The 19,875-nt window shown below is 39.8% G+C and overlaps 1 protein-coding gene across 2 annotated transcripts in view; it reads right to left on the reverse strand.

Moving 5' to 3' along the window:
* Positions 1-19,875, reverse strand: part of LOC131139865 (protein kinase C-binding protein NELL1-like) — a 238,263-nt gene that overhangs the window by 116,802 nt on the left and 101,586 nt on the right. For both annotated transcript variants that reach the window (XM_058089793.1, XM_058089792.1), the window contains exons 9-12: positions 18,117-18,219; positions 15,510-15,583; positions 12,316-12,415; positions 9,451-9,579 (exon numbers count right to left, since the gene is read on the reverse strand). In XM_058089793.1, coding sequence (XP_057945776.1) covers positions 9,451-9,579; positions 12,316-12,415; positions 15,510-15,583; positions 18,117-18,219 — 406 coding nt within the window. The remainder of the gene's footprint in view (positions 1-9,450; positions 9,580-12,315; positions 12,416-15,509; positions 15,584-18,116; positions 18,220-19,875) is intronic.

Genomic DNA, 19,875 nt, shown 5'->3' on the forward strand with positions numbered 1-19,875 from the left:
CTCTTTCTCCACCCCTTCCATCCTGCCTGCACACGCTTCTTCACCTTTCACCTTTCAGAATTTCACGCTTCTTCACCTTTCAGAATTGCCGTTGTTCTGAAGTACTTACAATTCTCCACTTTCTGTATCTCTTCTCCCTGTAACCTCACTCTTCCATTTGGGTCCTTCTCATTCACACACACATACTCTGTTTTGCTATGGCTAATCTTCATTCCTTTGCTTTATTCTGTCCTGTCATTTATCTTTCTCGTCATTAAGTATAGTAAAAATGGGCCTATTTTCGACATTAATTAGTTTAAAAATGTGTGGCAGAACAACTAGTTATATACTACATATTTTTTGTGAGGAATATACCGTTCAAAATTGACTTCCGAATACCTCTCTACCACACAAAATGGAGTTGCTGCACATCAAGCAGTAGCAGCACAGTATGTCCAGGAAGCATTTTTCCAATGTGACAAAGGTTAGAAAGTTAGAGCAAAGAAGAGAAGAAAAGCTGCAACATGCTGTGTTGTCAGCTGAGAATGAGTAGAGATCAGGGGCATCTTAAAGCGCTTCCCCAGAGCCTGTTAGCCAAAGGGAACCATCATATGTTTGGTGTCTGAAATCAGGGAGTTCAGCTCTGGAGGCTAAATGAAAGTGAGCTGAACAAACAGAAATAGCCCTGTTAAGTTTGATGTGTTGGTCTCACAGTAGGTTCTAATCTTGTTACGCATAGCAGAAAAAACAGGACAGCGGGGCAGAATCCCTGTACCGAGGAATGCTGGGTGTACAGACCTTTTTGAAGAAGTAGAGAAGCTATCACAACAAATAGCTTAAACATGTTAAATCATTTAAAACACAGCTGGAGAAACAATGAAACCAGTGCAACTATTCGACACCCAAAAGGCAAATCTGGGCTTGAGTTGGTGGCAAACAGCAGGAGACTGTTCCAAAACAAATTCCTGATGTCAAAAAGTAACATCTCCATTTGCTAAAGGTCCCTAAAAGACTCAAGCCAACCATCAAACCATCCATCCGTCCATCCATTTTCTATGCCGCGCATATTCTCAAGGGTCGCGGGCATACTGGAGCCTATCCCAGCTGTCTTTGAGCGAGAGGCGGGGTACACCCTGCACAGGTCACCAGCCAATCACAGGGCACATATAGACAAACAACCATTCACACTCACATTCATACCTATGGACAATTTGGAGTCACCAATTGACCTAACATGCATGTTTTTGGAATGCACGGGGAGAACATGCAAACTCCACACACAGATGTCCGAGTGGGGAATCAAACCCAGGTCTCCTACCTGTGTGGCCAGCGTGCTAACGACTCGGACACAGTGCATTATTATTTCAAATGGAAACGAAACAGTCCAAAGATGATTTCTATAGGTTATACGTATAACAGTGACATGCAGTTAGGAGAGGCACTTTTTTCCCCAGTTTTTAACATTTTTGTAAGTGAAAAATTGCTGACTTCACACATTTCCTATTCAGGTGAGTGTCCAACCACATGACATCGACATTATCAACAACTTACCGTGTACTGTCTGAGTGCATTGAGCGAGTTGGAAAATGGTGGCTGCCAGTTTGTGTTTTTTCAGGATGTCGCCAATAATAATGTTACAGAAAAATATATGAAACACCAAGACTTATTCCAGCCTGTGTAATATCTGAACTCTGAACTGAACTAAGTGTGACATTATTATTCTTGCTAATCGGACTAACTGTAGCCACTTGCAGTACTCGCGTCATCCTCAGGAGTGGGGGCATGCCATTATTTTTGTTGATGCCTGAAGAACGGCAAATTTAATGCTAGAATATTTTATGTTCGAATGAATGAATGAATGAATGAATGGATGGATGGATGAATGAATGAATTTGACTGCCAAGATGGGAGGATTGTGGATTTCACCCGCAGGTAATCAAACTTTTACAACAAAGTATCAGAACTTTTCCTGGAAAAGAATAAGCTGCATCGACTTCATATTAAGAACACAGCAGGGCTCGACAATAACGATGTACCGATGACCCGGGGCAAGTTAAAACAAAATTGGGGCAAGTAAATCCAATCAGTGATATTCCCGTCGGGCAAGTGCACTTTGGCATGCCATACTGCCAAGAGTTTTTTCAAAAGCGGTTCTTGTTGGGTGTTGGTAAAACACGGACTACGTAATTCCGCTGGTAATTTGCAAACCAATCCTTGCAAATCTTGAAATGGACCAATCAGAATCGTTTATTTAGACCGCGGTCCACGGTCCGCGTTTTACCCACACCCGTTCTTGTTCGCGATCAACCAATCAGCGAAAACATCTATCATGGCGTCCCTGCCAACATGTTCTAATTCTTCAACAACTTGTGAAGGAAAACAGCAAAAAGTGATGAAGCAGTGCCTCCTAAACAAGTATTTTATTAGCGGCAGCAAATCAAATGATGGCACAGGTGAGTGAATCACATTGCTGTGACAATTTGAAGTGGTCACAATGAAACACCACCCATTAGATCCAATACCAAGTGCTGATTTTGCACAAGCTACAAAATCTAGCGCTTCCGTTTCTCTGTGTATTTTTCTCACCTTTGCTTCACAAATTATTGTTTGACCATTGAGCATTTTTTTCTGGATTAAAAACACTTTACTAGTACACAGATGTGTCTATTCAATAATGTTTCATTGTGGTGCACAACTTATAAATATCACTGCTTACTATGGCTACGATGTGTAAGATAGTCGTTTCAGACATTCTTCCAAATACAATGCATCAGTGCTATTATCTGATGAATTATCAGCATATTCGGGCAAGTTCGGGCAAGTAGTTCTCACCTTAAGGATTCCCCATGGGCAACTAATTTTTGTTTTTAATGTAGAGCCTTGCACAGATGCTTTCCATCCATTTTCTATTATCCTTATTAAGGTCGCAGGGGTGTATCCCAGCTGATTATGGGAGAGAGGCAGGGTATACCCTAAACTGGTTGAAAATCCAAAATTCAATCAATTGAAAGACACTTTTTTTTCCCAATAGAAGGAACTTGATCACTTCTTTTTCTTGTTATACTCTCAACGGGCATCATAAAAATTTCCAAAAGTGTCAATGCCTCACCAGCCACGAACCTCACTACAGTGACATATAACACAGAGAACATTTAATAAAGACGTAAAACGGTCTTAGTACATTTTAGTTCCACCAGACCCATGCTGGGATTCCTGTTACCCCAAAAGAAACGGGGTTCTCTGTGATTGCAACCTACCATATTATACAATTTATCTTTTCTATGCAACTAGTCCTAATTATATATTTTGATTTTAGCCTTACTGGGTTCAAGCCATTGTGTTTGAACAAAAGCATCATTGTTTCAGGCTGTAATTAGGGAGTTGTCAGCTAAACAACACCGGCGTAATGTGTCTGTGTCCTCAGGCACTGAGTGAGGATTTAGATGTGCTAGATCTGCTGGGAGAATTACTCACAGCATAAACAAAAGCTGATGAGGATAATAAGACAATGATATGCCAATTAGTGCAAATGTTGAAAAGTAAGCAGAATGGAGCAGCATCAGGTAGGCGATACGCTATGCTGGAAAGAAAGCTGTCCATGAAATTAACTCAATGCTTCTCACTAATGGTGCCTTCACATGAGTGTAGTTTGTCGTTTGAACTCACGAGATTTGAAATCAAAATGTTGACACATGGGCGAGTCTCCGGCGCTTTGGCTACATTAACCACAGCCCACTGCTGAAACTGAAAACCTGCCAAGTGCCCACCCTCCAAATGCTGCACCAGCAAAAAAATTTTCGTGGTATGTTTTGCAGGGTGTAAAACTTGTATCAGAACATATACAGGACATGCTGATACACGTGTGCAGTGTGAGGGGAAAGTTGGCGGGAGAGGGTCGCTACAGGCTGGATGCTGCAATAGTATGTGGCGGAGGTGATAGACGGAGGTGATAAGGTATGTATAAGGCATGTATTGGCATATGCTGATCAAGAGATTGTTCATGGAAACAGGGCGGTACTGATCGGTGGCCGATCAACCGGTGCACCCCTAGTCAAAAAATATGCATATGTAAGCTAAATTTACATTCATTCATTCATTCATTTTCTATACCGCTTATCCCCACAAGGGTCGCAGGCGTGCTGGAGCAATCCAATCACACACTCACATTCATACCTATGGACAATATGGAGTCGCCAATTAACACAACATGAGTGTTTTTGGAATGTGGGAGGAAACCAGGGTAAACAGAGTAAATAAGAGAAAACAGGGAAAAGCATGCAAACTCCACACAGAGATGCCTGAGGGAAGACTCAAACTCGGGTCTCCTAGCTGTGTGGCCTGCGTGCTAACCACTCCTACACTGTACAGCCCTCTGTTACATATTTTCTATAATTAAGTATTTTCAAGCATAAGCATGGTTTAATTTAGCCATTTACAGTATATGCTGTTTACATAAACATGCAAAAAGCATAACGTATTTGTATGCAAAATACAAATTAAGGCATTCAAAAGACGCAGTAGGTGTTAGAGATGTTATTGTAATGTTCAGTCTCATTTGCTTTAATGCTGCCTGAATGAGTTTCCAATGGATGAAGTACCTTAGTAAGATTTATGTTATTTTTCCAGGACTCAAAGTTCACTGATAAAAGTCATCCAGCTCAAACCGCCTAAGCACAAGCAAAAAGAAAAGTCTTACTTATAAAATGAATGTTATATAAACAAAAACATACTCTTGTTTGACCAATGAGATAACATGATGCAAATAATGCATATCACATATCACAACCTGTGTGACTTTTAATGGAATAAAATCCTAAAATCTAGGAATGTTACTATCCCAAATGCCGTAATGTATCTTTTATCTTTTATCTTTGGTGAGCAGACAGTTGTGATGCGGCTCAACCATCATTAGCATGTGCCTACGTTTGCTTTTCCTCATGAGTACAGTATATGTGCGTATCAGCAGTTTCTTCCTTCTCTGCAAGCTATGGCTGACAAGAACAACATACATCATTATTGCCCGTGCAGTGACATAAGAGACACGCTGTTTTTTAGCATCATAAATACGCCAAAGATGAAGCAATACTGCTACACTTACTACAATACTCAATGTATGCATAGACATAGACTCCAACAGTACTATTAGCTTTGTTTACACAAATGGATTTGACACCATGGATTTGAGTTTTCAATTTTTGACAATTTTGCCCTGGTTCTATCTTGGTTATCATACAATATTGTCCTTGACAAACTTTTGTATTTTATTTTGTTGGGTGTATTCCATAACCAATAACAAAGTCACAATATTTGACGCATTTGAGGACTTGAGACTCGCTCGACTAACATTGAAAAAGACTTGGCTTGGTCTTCATGACTTGCGACCTGACTTAGACCTGACACGGTGTTCATTTCCAATGCGTACCACTCAACTCACACAAGTCTCATCCTCACTCACAATAAAACTTTCTCCATATCCACCAATAACATTTGCAGCGAGATACATTCACAAAAATCAATGTTCCAACATTGACGAGTTGTTTTACTGTAGTACATAGAATAACTGCCTTTGTCTTTGCCATTTCCCTGAATCCATTACAGAAAAAACTCACGTGCCATGGTGAGAGATGGTCTTGTGTTGTTATTTACAGGCTGCATAATCAAGAGTTCTGCAGCATGTACATTATAATTACATTATCAGTACATTATTATGTTCATCTTGCTTAATTTGCTTTGTTATTTACTTAAAACATTATTACAACTTTGAAGTCATCTCTAGTTCTAGAGCAGGGGAGGGCAAACTACGGCCCGGGGGCCACATCCGGCCCGCCAAGTGTTTGAATACGGCCCGCCCAAGCTTTCCAAAGTATTTCATTTAAACTCAACATACAACCTGGCATCATGGCCTGAGCCAACCTTTTGATGGTTTTATCAATTTTGTTTTTTGACATGGTCTGTTGTTTACAAAGTGTTCCTGAAAAAAGGGACACAAGCACATAATAATAATAATTATTATTATAATAATAATAATAATTATTATTGTTATTCTAATTATTATAATATGATAATAATAATAATTATTATTATTATTAGATTATAATAATAATTATTAGAACTATTATGATTATTATAATTATTATATTAATGTTAATTATTATATTAATTATATATAATATTATTGTTATATTTGCATATTTTACATAATAATAATATAATAATTATTATTTTAATTTTATTGTAATTATTATAATATTGTATTATTTTTAAAATATTTAAATATAAATATAAAATAATAAATAATAATAGCAGATTGCATGACAATTTTACAGATACAATAATACCAGGTGGACTGTTACGTGTAAAATATATAGTCTGCCCCCCCCCCGTAAATTTTGTCATATCAATGCGGCCCGCGAGTCAAAAAGTTTGCCCACCCCTGTTCTAGAGGCTTTAAAACAGGTAGATGAAAACCAATATAAAATGTGTATATTCGAGATCAGACAACTCACTGCTGCCCACCCGTCCCCCCATCACCTTACAGGCACTCCTCTACTCATGATTGGGCATGGGTCACAGGCTCGGGCTTGATCACCCTGTGTAGCTGGCTGCTTTTGAAAGGCCGAAAAGCCCACTGATTCAAAGGTACACTACTGATGATGTGTCCCAAAATGTAAATCCTTCCCATGGGTGAGATGACGTTCCCAGCCTCGACATCCACGCCTCATGTGATTACCATCTATAGTTACAAAGCACAGCTTCCCTCCACTCCCGCGTATTTAACATTTTAAAGGGGAACTATTATGTTCAAACTGAGTTTTGGACTTCTATAGAGCAGCTACACATGATAACCCACATTGAAAACTTTCTAGACCTTTTTGCAGTGTTTCCATGGACTTTTAAACGTTTTGTTTAATTTACTCCGCAACCGGCCCTCCTTTAGGTATATGCCCACTCCACTGTGATTGGTCACACTCCCAAGTGCTCCCGAGGACTTCCGGATACATAGCTCCGCGTTTACTGACTAAAGGCAATCTGCCGACCTTATAAAGAAGTCTGGATCGCATTGATATAAGTAGAACTTGTTGTTCGCCAAAGTCCTGTAAGACCGATTATGCAGGCTGACCCAAAATTTGCAAACCTCATGATGTGACACTTTGGCATCGTTTAACACAAGACTACAACATTGTGAGCATATTTATAGGTCAGAAAAGTGGAAAAAGCATAATAGGTCCCCTTTAACATTGTGTTTTAAAGTCAATATATAGTGTGTTTTTGTTTTAAAATGCAGCTGCCTGCCTACTAACGAGTACCAAGAGACGTCATCACATAACCCCAATCTTGGCCTCCTTGCACTGGTTACTTGTTGCTTACAGGATCCAGTTCAAAGTTCTTCATTTGGTTTTTAAATCGCCGAATGGGTTGGCTCACTCATACTTATCTGACTTATTGAGTGTTTATGTTCCTACCAGAACTATGAGGTCCAGCGCATAGTTTTTTTTTTAACATTGCCTCGATCTAAACTTAAATCTCGGGGTGATAGGGCTTTCTCTGTCGCAGGCCCGAGACTTTGGAAAGGCCTGCCTCTTAACATTCGATCTGCACAACCACTGGAGCATTTTAAATCCTTATCGAAATCTCACTTTTATGGTCTTGCTTTTAACACAGGTTAACCTTGGCATTTTGTGCTTTTATTGTTTTATTTTTTATTATTAATTCATTGTTCTACTGTTTTTCATTAGTGTCATTATTCTGTGCACTGTTTTTACTTTTTACTTTTATTTTTAGCTGCATGACTTATTATTATGCATGTGTGTTTTGTGTTATATTGGCTGCTGTACAGCACTTTGGGCAGTTAACTGTTGGAAATGTGCTATATGTAAATAAATTTGACCTTTACCTTGCCCTTTTAAACATTGTTTTGAGCATGTTATTTTGAATTATAGTACCGTAAGCCTTATAAAAGTATTCCTATACTCATATTTGGACAATAATGTAAAATTCACTGGAGATATCCATCCATCCATCCATCGCCTATGCTGCTTATTCTCACTTGGGCCGCGAGTATGCTGGAGCCTATCCCAGCTGACTTTGGGCAATCGCAGGGCACATATCGACAAATGTCTAATAAGTTTCCATACGTGCTGGTGATCGTCTGACTTTTCGGAACGCTAATAAAAAATCAGTCACTCTCACAGTTAAAGTTAATATGAGGGAACAACAAATTTGGAGCTGATGGATCAGTCATGTTGAAAATATAAAATATAATAATAATGTCAAAGAAGGCTTCCAACTAATCCATTTGCAACAGAAGTTTGAGCTGCCTCCAGGGGAAACCCTAAACGTGGATATTGCCATGGCTTGACGATTTACGTACATTGTTGCCAACAATCAGTGTCTTTCCGTTCTCACTCATATGGTGTCGTACTATCTTGGATTGGAGCAGAGCTTTGAGTAAACCTCTTTACCACGCAGATCAAGCAGAAGCAAACAGACTGAGAGGCTTGAGGCTCCCCGGCTCTCAGCATGTTTAGAGGATTGAGTCCAGGGTGGCGCCAACCCAAAGACAACAGTAGACAGCAATGAGAAAATCCTCCAATCTGGCGATTGGCACGCCTATGCATCTTAATCAAATGTGACCATTAGCTCCATCCCAAGAAGTCTGGGCCTACAGTACCCAGAGGCAAGGTTATTGCTCTGCCAAGCACAATAATCATCAAAATGGAAGCAAGCTCACACTCGTGGATAAAGCACTTCTAGTTCAATTGGAAAATTACAATATGCCATTATAAAATACTCTCATGTCAGTAGACATTATAGGACACGATAGGGAGGAGACAAACAATAAATTACTTAGCCATCTTAACAAAGACAACAAAGGTGAATGCCATTAAATTAAACACTGGAAAAGAAAAACAAAGCATTCATTGTCTATGCCGCTTTAGTGTCATGGGGGCATGCTGGAGCCCCGGCTTTGGGCGCCAGCCAATCAAAGGGCACATATAGACAAACGGTCATTCACACTTACATTACACCTTTGGAAAATGTAGAGTATCCAATTAACCGAACATACACGATTTTGGAATGTGGGAGGAGGCCGGATTACCGGCGAACATGCACAACCCCACACAGAGATGCACAACACAGATTCGAACACAGACCTTCCAGATTGTGATTATGAGGCCAACATGCTAACATTCTTTTCTACCGTGCAGCACAAAACCAAGTATACTACATTTTAAATGTAAATAAATTGCCATTATCTACTGTATACTAGGTCCAAGTTCACAATCAGCCATGATATTTGTTATACCTAACATACAGTTTGTTGTCTTTGTAAGGCTGCTTCTGTATCTTTGCCCAAAACAGTCTGCAAATACTTTAAACAATTCTCAAAATATCCTGGATGACCAAAATGTCAACAGGAGTCAGTCTCAGAAATCTTGCAGAGTTGAGCAGGGTGATGTTTCCTCCTACCTTCACAGTAAGTAGAATCCCCATGAATGGAGGCATAGCCGCTCTTGCATTCACACTCCGCTTTTGTATTCCGATTTTTACATTCAGAATTGTCTCCACAGATGAGCCCCTCTGAGCAGAAGTCATAACCTTAAAAAAAGTAGGAAAACAGAATGTCAGGTTTTTTTCTGGTTTCTTCAAAATAACTTTTGGCAGGCTTTTTTATTGGGACACACAGACACATGCACACGCACACACACACAAAAAAAAGTTAACATGCGAGATAGATGTTACTGTATTTCCATGAGAAACTATGTACCAGTCACAAGATGGTAAAGTTGAATGTACAAAATGCAGTTTATGACTAGAGTGGAACCTGATTTTTTGAATGTCCCAGTTTTTGCATGATTCGGCCGCCAAGCTTCATCACTCGTTTATGATGTCATCACCGGTTGACCTGTAGTTTGTTGCTGTAGTGTTTTTTTTTTTGTATGGCTGCAAAGTAAACCATTTGGAGGCCAAACAAAGTTACTAGTGCCAACTAGATAAAGGCAGTGAGGACGACTTGAAGCTCCAGTGTTCCACTGAATGAAAAAGCAGCCCAGATCATGATTGACCCCCCTCCACTGTGCCGGGTAGAAAACATCTCAGATGGGATCTCCTTGTCATGCCAGTAACGTTGGAAGCCATCTGGACCGCCAAGGTTACATTTTTTCTCCACAGAGAATAAAACTTTTTTCCACCTTTCAATGTCCCATGTTTGATGCTCCCTGGCAAAGTCTAAACGGGAAGTGTTGTGGCATTGAAGGAGACGAGGTCTTTGAATTCCTTTTTTGTTTTTGAAACTCTTTCCCTGCAGATGGGAAACCGATGGTTATTGCGCTGTAGTCGGCACCAGTAAGGGCCTTAATTTGGGTTTTTGTGTCGTAGTGGACAGCCAATCAGATCCTCCGGCTCAGTGACCGTGTAATTTTTTTTGTGTCTACCATTTGACGTTTTTGTTAATGCTCAGGATCTTTAAAAACATTGAGAATGTCTTACTACGTCCAACCTAGGAAGCTATGGCAAGCTGCGAGAGGCCTTGCTTATGCAGCTCGACGATCCAACCATGTTCAAGAAGAGAAAGCTTCTTAGCTTTAGCCACCAGGAGGGCATGACAGTGCGAATGCCTGACAGAAAATTAGAATTTTGAGCGGGTGAAAAACAACGATTACATGTTTTTTGTCTCCTTTCTTGCTTTTGCATGTTATAGCCCAACTTAAAACCTTATTAAGGTTCAAAATGCATAATTTAGCAATTTTCAACTGGTCTTGAGATTTTGATCAGGACCATTCATTCATTCATTCATTTTCTACCGCTTTTCCTCACGAGGGTCGCGGGGGGTGCTGGAGCCTATCCCAGCTGTCTTCGGGCGAGAGGCGGGGTACACCCTGGACTGGTCGCCAGCCAATCACAGGGCACATATAGACAAACAACCATTCACACTCACATTCATACCTATGGACAATTTGGAGTGGCCAATTAACCTAGCATGTTTTTGGAATGTGGGAGGAAACCAGAGTACCCGGAGAAAACCCACGCATGCACGGGGTGAACATGCAAACTCCACACAGAGATGGCCGAGGGTGGGAATTGAACCCTGGTCTCCTAGCTGTGAGGTCTGCGCACTAACCACCAGACCGCCGTGCCGCCCTGATCAGGACCATATATATACATTTGCTGGCCGCAGGTGTCAACATTTCAGCTTTTCTCATTGCTTTTTCCTTTTTGCCCAATTTTAACACGGGCAACGTCCCAAGGTTCGACCAGTAGGTGGGTTAGTGATCCCTGCATTCTAGTGAATTAATTTGATTTACATTGTTTCCCATTGTTTCAGTTTTTGTACGATTTGGTTTTAGACTGACCTTTTGGAATGGTTTAATAACAGAAACCGAAGTACCAATGTCTTTTTAAATACATTCAATGATACATTGCTTTAAAGGAATTACTAAAACAGAGTAAATGAGAAAACTTCAGAAATGCAGACAGTCTCCTTGTTAAACAATGTTAACAGACTGACAGGTGAATGTGTAGCTTTTCAAAATGGTTGTCATATTTGTCATTCCAATTGAATTGTTGTTAATCACTTAATCACAAATTAATATTGAGTGGTTTGTTCCAGTCCGGCCTTAATGTAAAGCAAGAGCTGCATTTCAGAGTACTGATTTCAATGGAAACAATTTCTAAACAGAATGTGAGGACGAAAGAAGGTTAGCGAGAAGCGCAGTGACTAATCTCTTATCTATAAATGTATAAATCCTCTTGCCTGAAAATGTTTCCTATTACCCGTCCCCTCCTCTACTTTTTAGTACTAGTAATTTCAAACACTCTAATCTTATATTCCTCTCCATTTTCATCTCCTCTCACATCGACGTGCTTTCTCTCTCGCAACATTGTGACACTTTACTTTATTTTCCTTATTTTCTCTCAGCTTTTGAGGTCTTAATCTTTCCCTTTCTTATCTCATTTTTGCACTCAACACTTCTCAAGTTTCCCTGGCACCAGGTTTCTTTAACCAAGCCTCTCTCTCTGAGTCACAGCCACTTGAGTTTGTTCATTCACCGTATTTTACATGTCATTGTTGGCTTTTTCCCCAGTAACAACTCGTTAAAGCAGGATAGTTCAAGCAAATTGGCACGCAGGTGCACATTCAGCAGACAATGCAATCTGCTACGATAGGTATCTGAGCCAAGAAGTTGGTTAAATAGAGACATATTTTCAGAATACAGACCAGATTAAAAGGACTGACTCTATTATCTCTTCTACTCTTTACAGTGGCAAGAGTTTTGTATGTATGAACATTGTAGTCATTGAAGAAACAGGCAAGTTGGAAGAAGACCACGATACCTTGGCAAACATTGCAGCATCTCCCATCCCTTAAGAGCTGTTCACTGACAGAACAGTTGAGGTCTGGACATGCTTCCGTAACTTTCACCATCAAGCCATTCTGGAAGAACAAGAACAGGAAGTGAATTAGCACCATACAATGAGAAGCTTAATACATAGACTCTGCATTGAAGTTATTTAACTTTCTGTTGTGATGCATCATTAGGTCTATTTTTAAATATTCTCGAGTTTTCATTGTTTTTTTTTTTTTTAAATAAGAAGTTATAATTTATCAGTCTTTGTTTGCTGTTTGTGTAAGTTTGTTCTGGTATGGCACGGCTGCTCATATTCTGTGCATCACCTGTATTTAACATAGTGACACCTGTGACTTTGTCAAATACACTTTACAGCAGGGGTCTCAAACTCGCGGCCCGGGGGCCAAATGCGGCCCGCGAGACTCTAGTTTGAGGCCCCCACCTTGATACCAAAGTTTAATGTTGAAATGACAGGTTAAAGCTGTGTGCACACCGGACACAATTAACATGATTTTGCCCCGCCCATACTGTTACCCTACCCTGTTACCCCGCCCTGTTTTGCTTTGGATTAGCAATGAAGCTAAAGGCTTATGACGCTGGGTACAAATAAATGCAGGAAATGATTTGGAATAAAAGGGAAAATACACGTCAAGATAAAGCATCTCATCAAACATGTTGTTAAAGTTACGACGCTGCTCCCAGATGGAACTGAGTACGATGCTAACTTGCTAATTGGGTCAAATTATTATGGCTCTTTAATGTTCATGTTAAAGGTTAAATAACTGTTAATACTGTACATTTGAATCTGGAAAAAATAATTTCTCTACCAACTGTATGTGGTTTCTTACCTTTTTCTTATTTGCTGTTTTATTATTATTTTACTTATTTATTACTGATTGATTTATTGTCTTTATTCTTAATTTGTTTATTTATTTTTTTAAATCTTATTTTGTGTATAGAAAAATAAAAATGAAGATATTTGAGAACAGTGGAATGTTTTATCAGATATTTTGGTGTGGAAAACCGGAACCAAAGTACTGAAAAAGTGTAGGGTATAGCAGAAGCAAAAGCATTGAAGATAGTTTTTTTATTGATTTTTTTTTTCCAGTTTTTAATAAATGCGTTTTTTTTGTTTTTTTTTAAAACCTGATGCAGCCCGGCTTCACCCAGAACCTAGCTCCGGTGGCCCCCAGGTAAATTGAGTTTGAGACCCCTGCTTTACAGCATAGAAGTATAATGCATGAAAATCCAAAAAAATAAGATTGAAAAGTATTAGTATTGTGCAGAACATTATGATGAACTGAACAGATACAGTTATAGGCAGCACAGTTATAGTGGTTAACAGTCACAGTCTGGAGATCCAAAAATGTATGTGAAGTTTGCATGTCCTCATCGTGTTTTCTCCAGGTACTCTGGCATCTTCACGCATCCCCCCGCCCAAAAAAAAAAAAAATGGATGTTAAGCCAACTCAGTGTTCTCAGTTATGTTCTGTCATGCCCCCCACTGTGGGACAAAAATGGTTTTGCACCACCCTGATTTGAAATACCACAGAGGAACTGATGATATCTATTTTTCTATCTGGACAGACTGTACAAACTGAACCAAAAAGCCAAATACGACCAAATGGAGAGCTGTGAAGCATACATCTGTATTGAAGACTCAAATTGCAGGCAAATTCATGCATGTTGACATGTCTGCACTCATATCCTTCCCACAGTTCACCACGCAATGCACTATCCACTCCCCCAGGGGGTCCCGCCCTACTATTTGATGCTGTTGAATACATACCAAATAAGGTAATCTAAGATGTTCATAAATGAGGCAATCCTGAAAAAAGAATGAGGGCTAGACCACAGATAGCATGTGTAGTGCAGACAGACAAAAGAAAAGATGTTGAATAAAACACTGTGTCATCTTCCCTTGGGCTCTGAAGACAAATAGCAACCACAGCAGCAGCCGTTAGGCTGTTGAATCAGAGCTCTGGTGGTCCCAGTTGTATCGCTCAAGGTCCAAAGTATCGACCCAATCCCCGAAGATGCTTTTCTCCTTCACAACTTCTTTCAATGTCGTACTTCTTTAGGCACCGTTAGTGAAGTAGTCCACTTTGGGCAGGTGGTTCGAAATTATGTAATTTAAAACTACTTTTTTTTTCCTGGCATCGGATTCATACTTAACTCACTTTGATAATCATGTTACCCGGAATCATGGGTAATGGGATTAAAATGTGGCTGCACGGCAGACTGAGTGGTTAGTGCGCAGGCCTCAAAGCTAGGAGACCAGAGTTCGATTCCACCCTCGGTCATCTCTGTGTGGAGTTTGCATGTTCTCGCTGTGCATGCGTGGGTTTTCTCCGGGTTTTTTACTCTGGTTTCCTCCCACATTCCAAAAACATGCTAGGTTAATTGGCGACTCCAAATTGTCCATAGGTATGAATGTGAGTGTGAATGGTTGTTTGTCTATATGTGCCCTGTGATTGGCTGGCCACTAGTCCAGGACAGCTGGGATAGGCTCCAGCACCCCCGCGACCCTCGTGTGGATAATAATAATAATTAAAACGTCAAACTCTAACATACGTACCTGTGAATATTCCCGTTCATTTCATGGTCCAATTTACTAGTGGAAACCTGGGAATAAAATATCTGGAGCACCTCTAAAAGCAACATGACCACAAATTGTCCATACCAGGATAAATGATGGCTGTTAAATTCCTACACCAATTTTACATTGAAATGACAGTTCAGTGTCTCCAAGGACTAACAATGGGTTCAGAAATATAGTGTGTGCTAGGCCTTGCAAGCAAATATCTGCAAACAATAACAATTTCGACCCTAAAATGTTGTCTCTAAAGATAAATTGCCTTGCAATGAATAAGGCCAAGAATGCCTTTAATTATAGTCCATGGAGTGATAAAGCATCGGTTTAATGAGGTCTTTGTATTTCAGCATTCATTCGTTTTTCTAATTACCTAGCGTTCTGGTCATTAGAAAAACAAAGAGAAATAGATTGAGTCGATTGGAGGAGAGATGGAAAACTAATAAGACCTGCTGGTTAATTGAATAGTACAAGGAGACCAGCCTGAGACAGGCGGTCATTATATGCTCTTGCCAAAAGAGAAATACAACCTGATGATTTGACTGCAATGTAAAATACTAAACAGAAGGCAACAAAAGAGGAGTTACCTTGCATTCCCTGCAGCTCCTGGACAAAAAGCGCTGACCCTCAGAAAAGACCTGGCCCATGTAACTGCATTTTGCTGCGGGCAAAAAACAAAAACATAACTGCTTTATAGACAGTCTTTAAGGTAAGAACATACTGTATACATTATGTACGTTGATGAAAGGCCATTAACAGGCTATTATGAAACTATATAACCTTTATAAAATATATTAGGAAAGCAGGAAGTGAACAAATGTAACAGTTATTGATTGTAAAAGTACCAGATGGAGGGGTAGGATTTAATAAGTTTTGCTTCTTCCTACTCCTTTTGGACATGTGGAACTGTGAACTGATTATGTGATGCACTCAATTGTAATCTGATGCATGTTCAAATGAAATAAAAACCATTACCATTACCATTACCATTACCATTACCATTACCATTACCATTACCATTACCATTACCATTACCATTACCATTCATTCTGAGTGCTTTAAACCAGTTATTGTCAACTGGTGGATTGGTTGCGGAGCTATTTTCAGTGGGTTGGGGTCTTTGCCACGAAAATAGTGGGACTTGGTCAGACTTCAGCAGGAGGGGAAGGGATATTGAAGGGATATTGCTGGATATTGTGATTAATTGTATGGAAAGGCTGCATGGTGGATGAGCGGTTAGCACATAGGCCACACAGCTGAGAGACCTGGATTCAATTCCCTGCTCCCCGTGTGGAGATTGCATGTTCTCCTTGTGCGTGTGTGGGATAGGCTCCCGTATTCCCACGACCCTCGTGAGGATAAGCAGTCCAGAAAATGAATGGATGTATGGAAAGCTTTTGTCAAATCCATACTGCAGCTGCACACCTTCTGCGGTAAATAGTGACGGTAAGGTCCTCAGTAATTTCGATTAGTGTGATAGTTGAAATATCAGCTCTGTATCCACATTGCAACTCTTGCCATGAACACCCTTTCCGGTCAACAGGAAGTCACATGTAAGGTGATGGTTGAGAACCAATGCTTTAAATTACAACGAGCACAATGGAAATTCATACAACTGCACACAAAAATGGTTTCAAAGCAAACGTTCTACATAGTTAATTTAGTCAGTAAAATAAGTTGTTCTTGGCTAGTGAACCCAAGCCGGGGAGAACTGTAACAGCGCATTAAGAATACAACAGAAAAGACACTTCTACATATTCCTCTGGCAATAAAGCAGAAATAGAAAATGAAGCCTATCATGTGAAGTCCTGCTTTCCTCATCCCCAGGGTGCAGGGCCATGAAGCTCACACTTACAACTTTGGAGCATAACTCCCTCGTTTGCCTGTGCCAGAGCTCCGATATTCACATGGGAGGGAGAGGAAGAACACTGAGCATGCAGAGCAATGGAGTAAGGCAGAGGAGCGTTGAAATTATTCAAAGGCGGACTATACATAAGGGATTAAGACATTTCCAGAACAGGAAGAGACACAGAGCTGTCCGTGAATTTTTGAGCAGTTCCAAACCCAGGTGTACTTCATACTAAAAATACTGTTTGATTGGACATCAGTGGCCTGGCACATTTTCATATGCATTTACCATATCTTAGTTAGTATTGTGTGGAAATATGGGCTAATAACTACAAAAGCAATCTTCACTCGCTAAATGTACTGCAAGAAAGGTCAGTAAGGATAATTCATAATGCCGCCTACAGAGAACATACTAACTCCTTATTTCTAAAATCACAAATACTTCAACTTGCTGATATAGTTCATCTTCAAACAGCTAAAAAAATGCATGAGGCTAAAAATAACCAATTAGCTAAAAATGTCATCCAATACTTCTCTACAAGAGAGGAGAAATATGATCTCAGGGAAGAACTACATTTGAAACACTTATATGGGACTAGGACTAGGACTACGTTATGCTAGCCATAGCATTTCAGTATGTGGAATCAAACTATGGAATGGATTGAGTAAGGAAATCAAACAATGCACAATGATGAGCCAATTCAAGAAACAATACAAGCAGTTGATGTTTGCTAAATACAAGGATGAAGAGTCTTGAACCAGTCATGATGTGCTATATATATCACTATATTGACACTTACTATGGTACCCATTATGTCATTGGATGCTCATATCACCTTGTACTTCGGTACGAGGTGCATTATTAAAAAAATTAAAAAAAACTAAAATAAAAAAAAAAAAAAAACGTGAACTTTATTATGGAAAGCAGGAAGTGAACAAATGTAACAGTTACTGATTGTAAAAGTACCAGATTGAGGGGTAGGATTTAATAAGCTTTGCTTCTTCCTACTCCTTTTGGACATGTGGAACTGTGAACTGATTATGTGATGCATTCAATTGTAATCTGATGCATGTTCAAATGAAATAAAACCATTACCATTACCATTACATGTGTAGCTTGACGCTGCCATTGATTGGTGGACAGAAAATGATCACTTCCACCTGTTGTGGAAATACTGCCTTTTAACAATTTTGCCTCTGTCCAAATATTTACATACATTCGATGGCGGCAATTCACCCTCGCACACAATGTGACCGTTTCACCTTGAAATTAAGAGGCATCTCCATTAGTTTTAAACAGTGAAAGGGGTGTTCATTGATTAAGCTGACCTTTGATTTGTACTTACGCCTGCATTTCTTACAGCATGTCCCATCCACATGTACAGGCAATGAGTCTTCTGAGCAATTTGCAGGAGGACAGAAAATCCTGCGGCACTCCACAACACCATTCTGTAAGCAAATGTACATTTTTAACAACATTGCAACGACAGTATACAATAAAGTGTGTCTTGACACCAACTTATTTTGATACATGAGACACAAATCTCATTGATGCTTGAGAGCGGTGTGCTCAACATAGTAAGTGTAATAACAAATCAAGACAATAAAAGTGTGCCACGCGGCAAACAGATTGTAGTGAATTATATGCTGACATTACTGCCAAGAACAGTAATATAGCATTTAATGAGATTTCTTCCAATAAGAAAGCCAGCCATCTTTTTTATTTTTGAGTGTGCCGAATGTTACATTACCAAATTCAGCAAGATTACAGACTATAGCACACCACTGGGATTCCTGCTATTTTATCTGATTTCCTTTCTCTTAAGTACAGTATTATATTTTACACACAATTCATTGCATTAGATGTGATAGCTCTGCTTTGAAGTGTGATACTGAAGAGCAACAAAATTATTGATTATTAAATGCCAGAATCTCACTTTTTTATTATGTGTAAAATCAGTGTAAAATATTATTAACAGGACAAAAACATTTTAATCAGATTAATCACACAATTTAACAAATTAATCGTGATTAATCACCATTAACAACTATGTCTGAAATATGCCAATTTTACTGTATTTAATGAATACAAAGATAATTGATGATATATATTTGTATGTGGGCTGCACGGCGGTCTTGTGGTTTGTGCATAGACCTCTCAGCTAGGAGACCAGGGTTCAATTCCACTGTGTGGAGTTTGCATGTTCTCCCCGTCGCCAGCCAATCACAGGGCACATATAGACAAACAACCATTCACACTCACATTCATACCTATAGAGAATTTGGAGTCGCCAATTAACCTAGCATGTTTTTGGAATGTGGGAGGAAGTCAGAGAAAACCCATGCATGCACAGGGAGAACATGCAAACTCAGCACATAGATGATGGGTAGAATCGAACTCAGGTGTCCTAGCTGTGTGGCCTGCGCACTAACCACTCCTATGCCGTGCAGCCTGTTTTTCTTTATCTTCCTGTTTATTTACGAACACACACGCACTACTACACGTTATTAAGCTGTTGTGTTGTGTTGTGATGTTCGGCGTTTCCCTGAATGCATCTCACATTCTAATACTGAAAATGTGAAAGAAAGGAATAAAGAAGTAGATAGATACATATACTATATTTACTATGTATATATGTAATATATATAGTGTTGCGGGCGGCACGGCGGTCAAGTGGTTAGCGCGCAGACCTCACAGCTAGGAGACCAGGGTTCAATTTGTGGAGTTTGCATGTTCTCCCCGTGCATGCGTGGGCTTTCTCCGGGTACTCCGGTTTCCTCCCACATTCCAAAAACATGCTAGGTTAATTGGCGACTCCAAATTGTCCATAGGTATGAATGTGAGTGTGAATGGTTGTTTGTCTATATATGCCCTGCGATTGGTTGGCGACCAGTCCAGGGTGTACCCCGCCTCTCGCCCAAAGACAGCTTCCTCGTGAGGAAAAGCGTTAGAAAATGAATGAATGAATGAATGAATATAGTGTCGCAATTGTAATGCAGTGTGTGTTCAGGTCAGAATGAAATTCGTGCTCCAATGTGCTATCACGACAAACTCGTCAGACCTGAGGCGTGCTTGCTCTGGTGCGCATGCGTTAATAAAAAAAA

This window comes from Doryrhamphus excisus, chromosome 12 (genome assembly GCF_030265055.1).
Source record: "Doryrhamphus excisus isolate RoL2022-K1 chromosome 12, RoL_Dexc_1.0, whole genome shotgun sequence".
NCBI lineage: Eukaryota > Metazoa > Chordata > Actinopteri > Syngnathiformes > Syngnathidae > Doryrhamphus > Doryrhamphus excisus.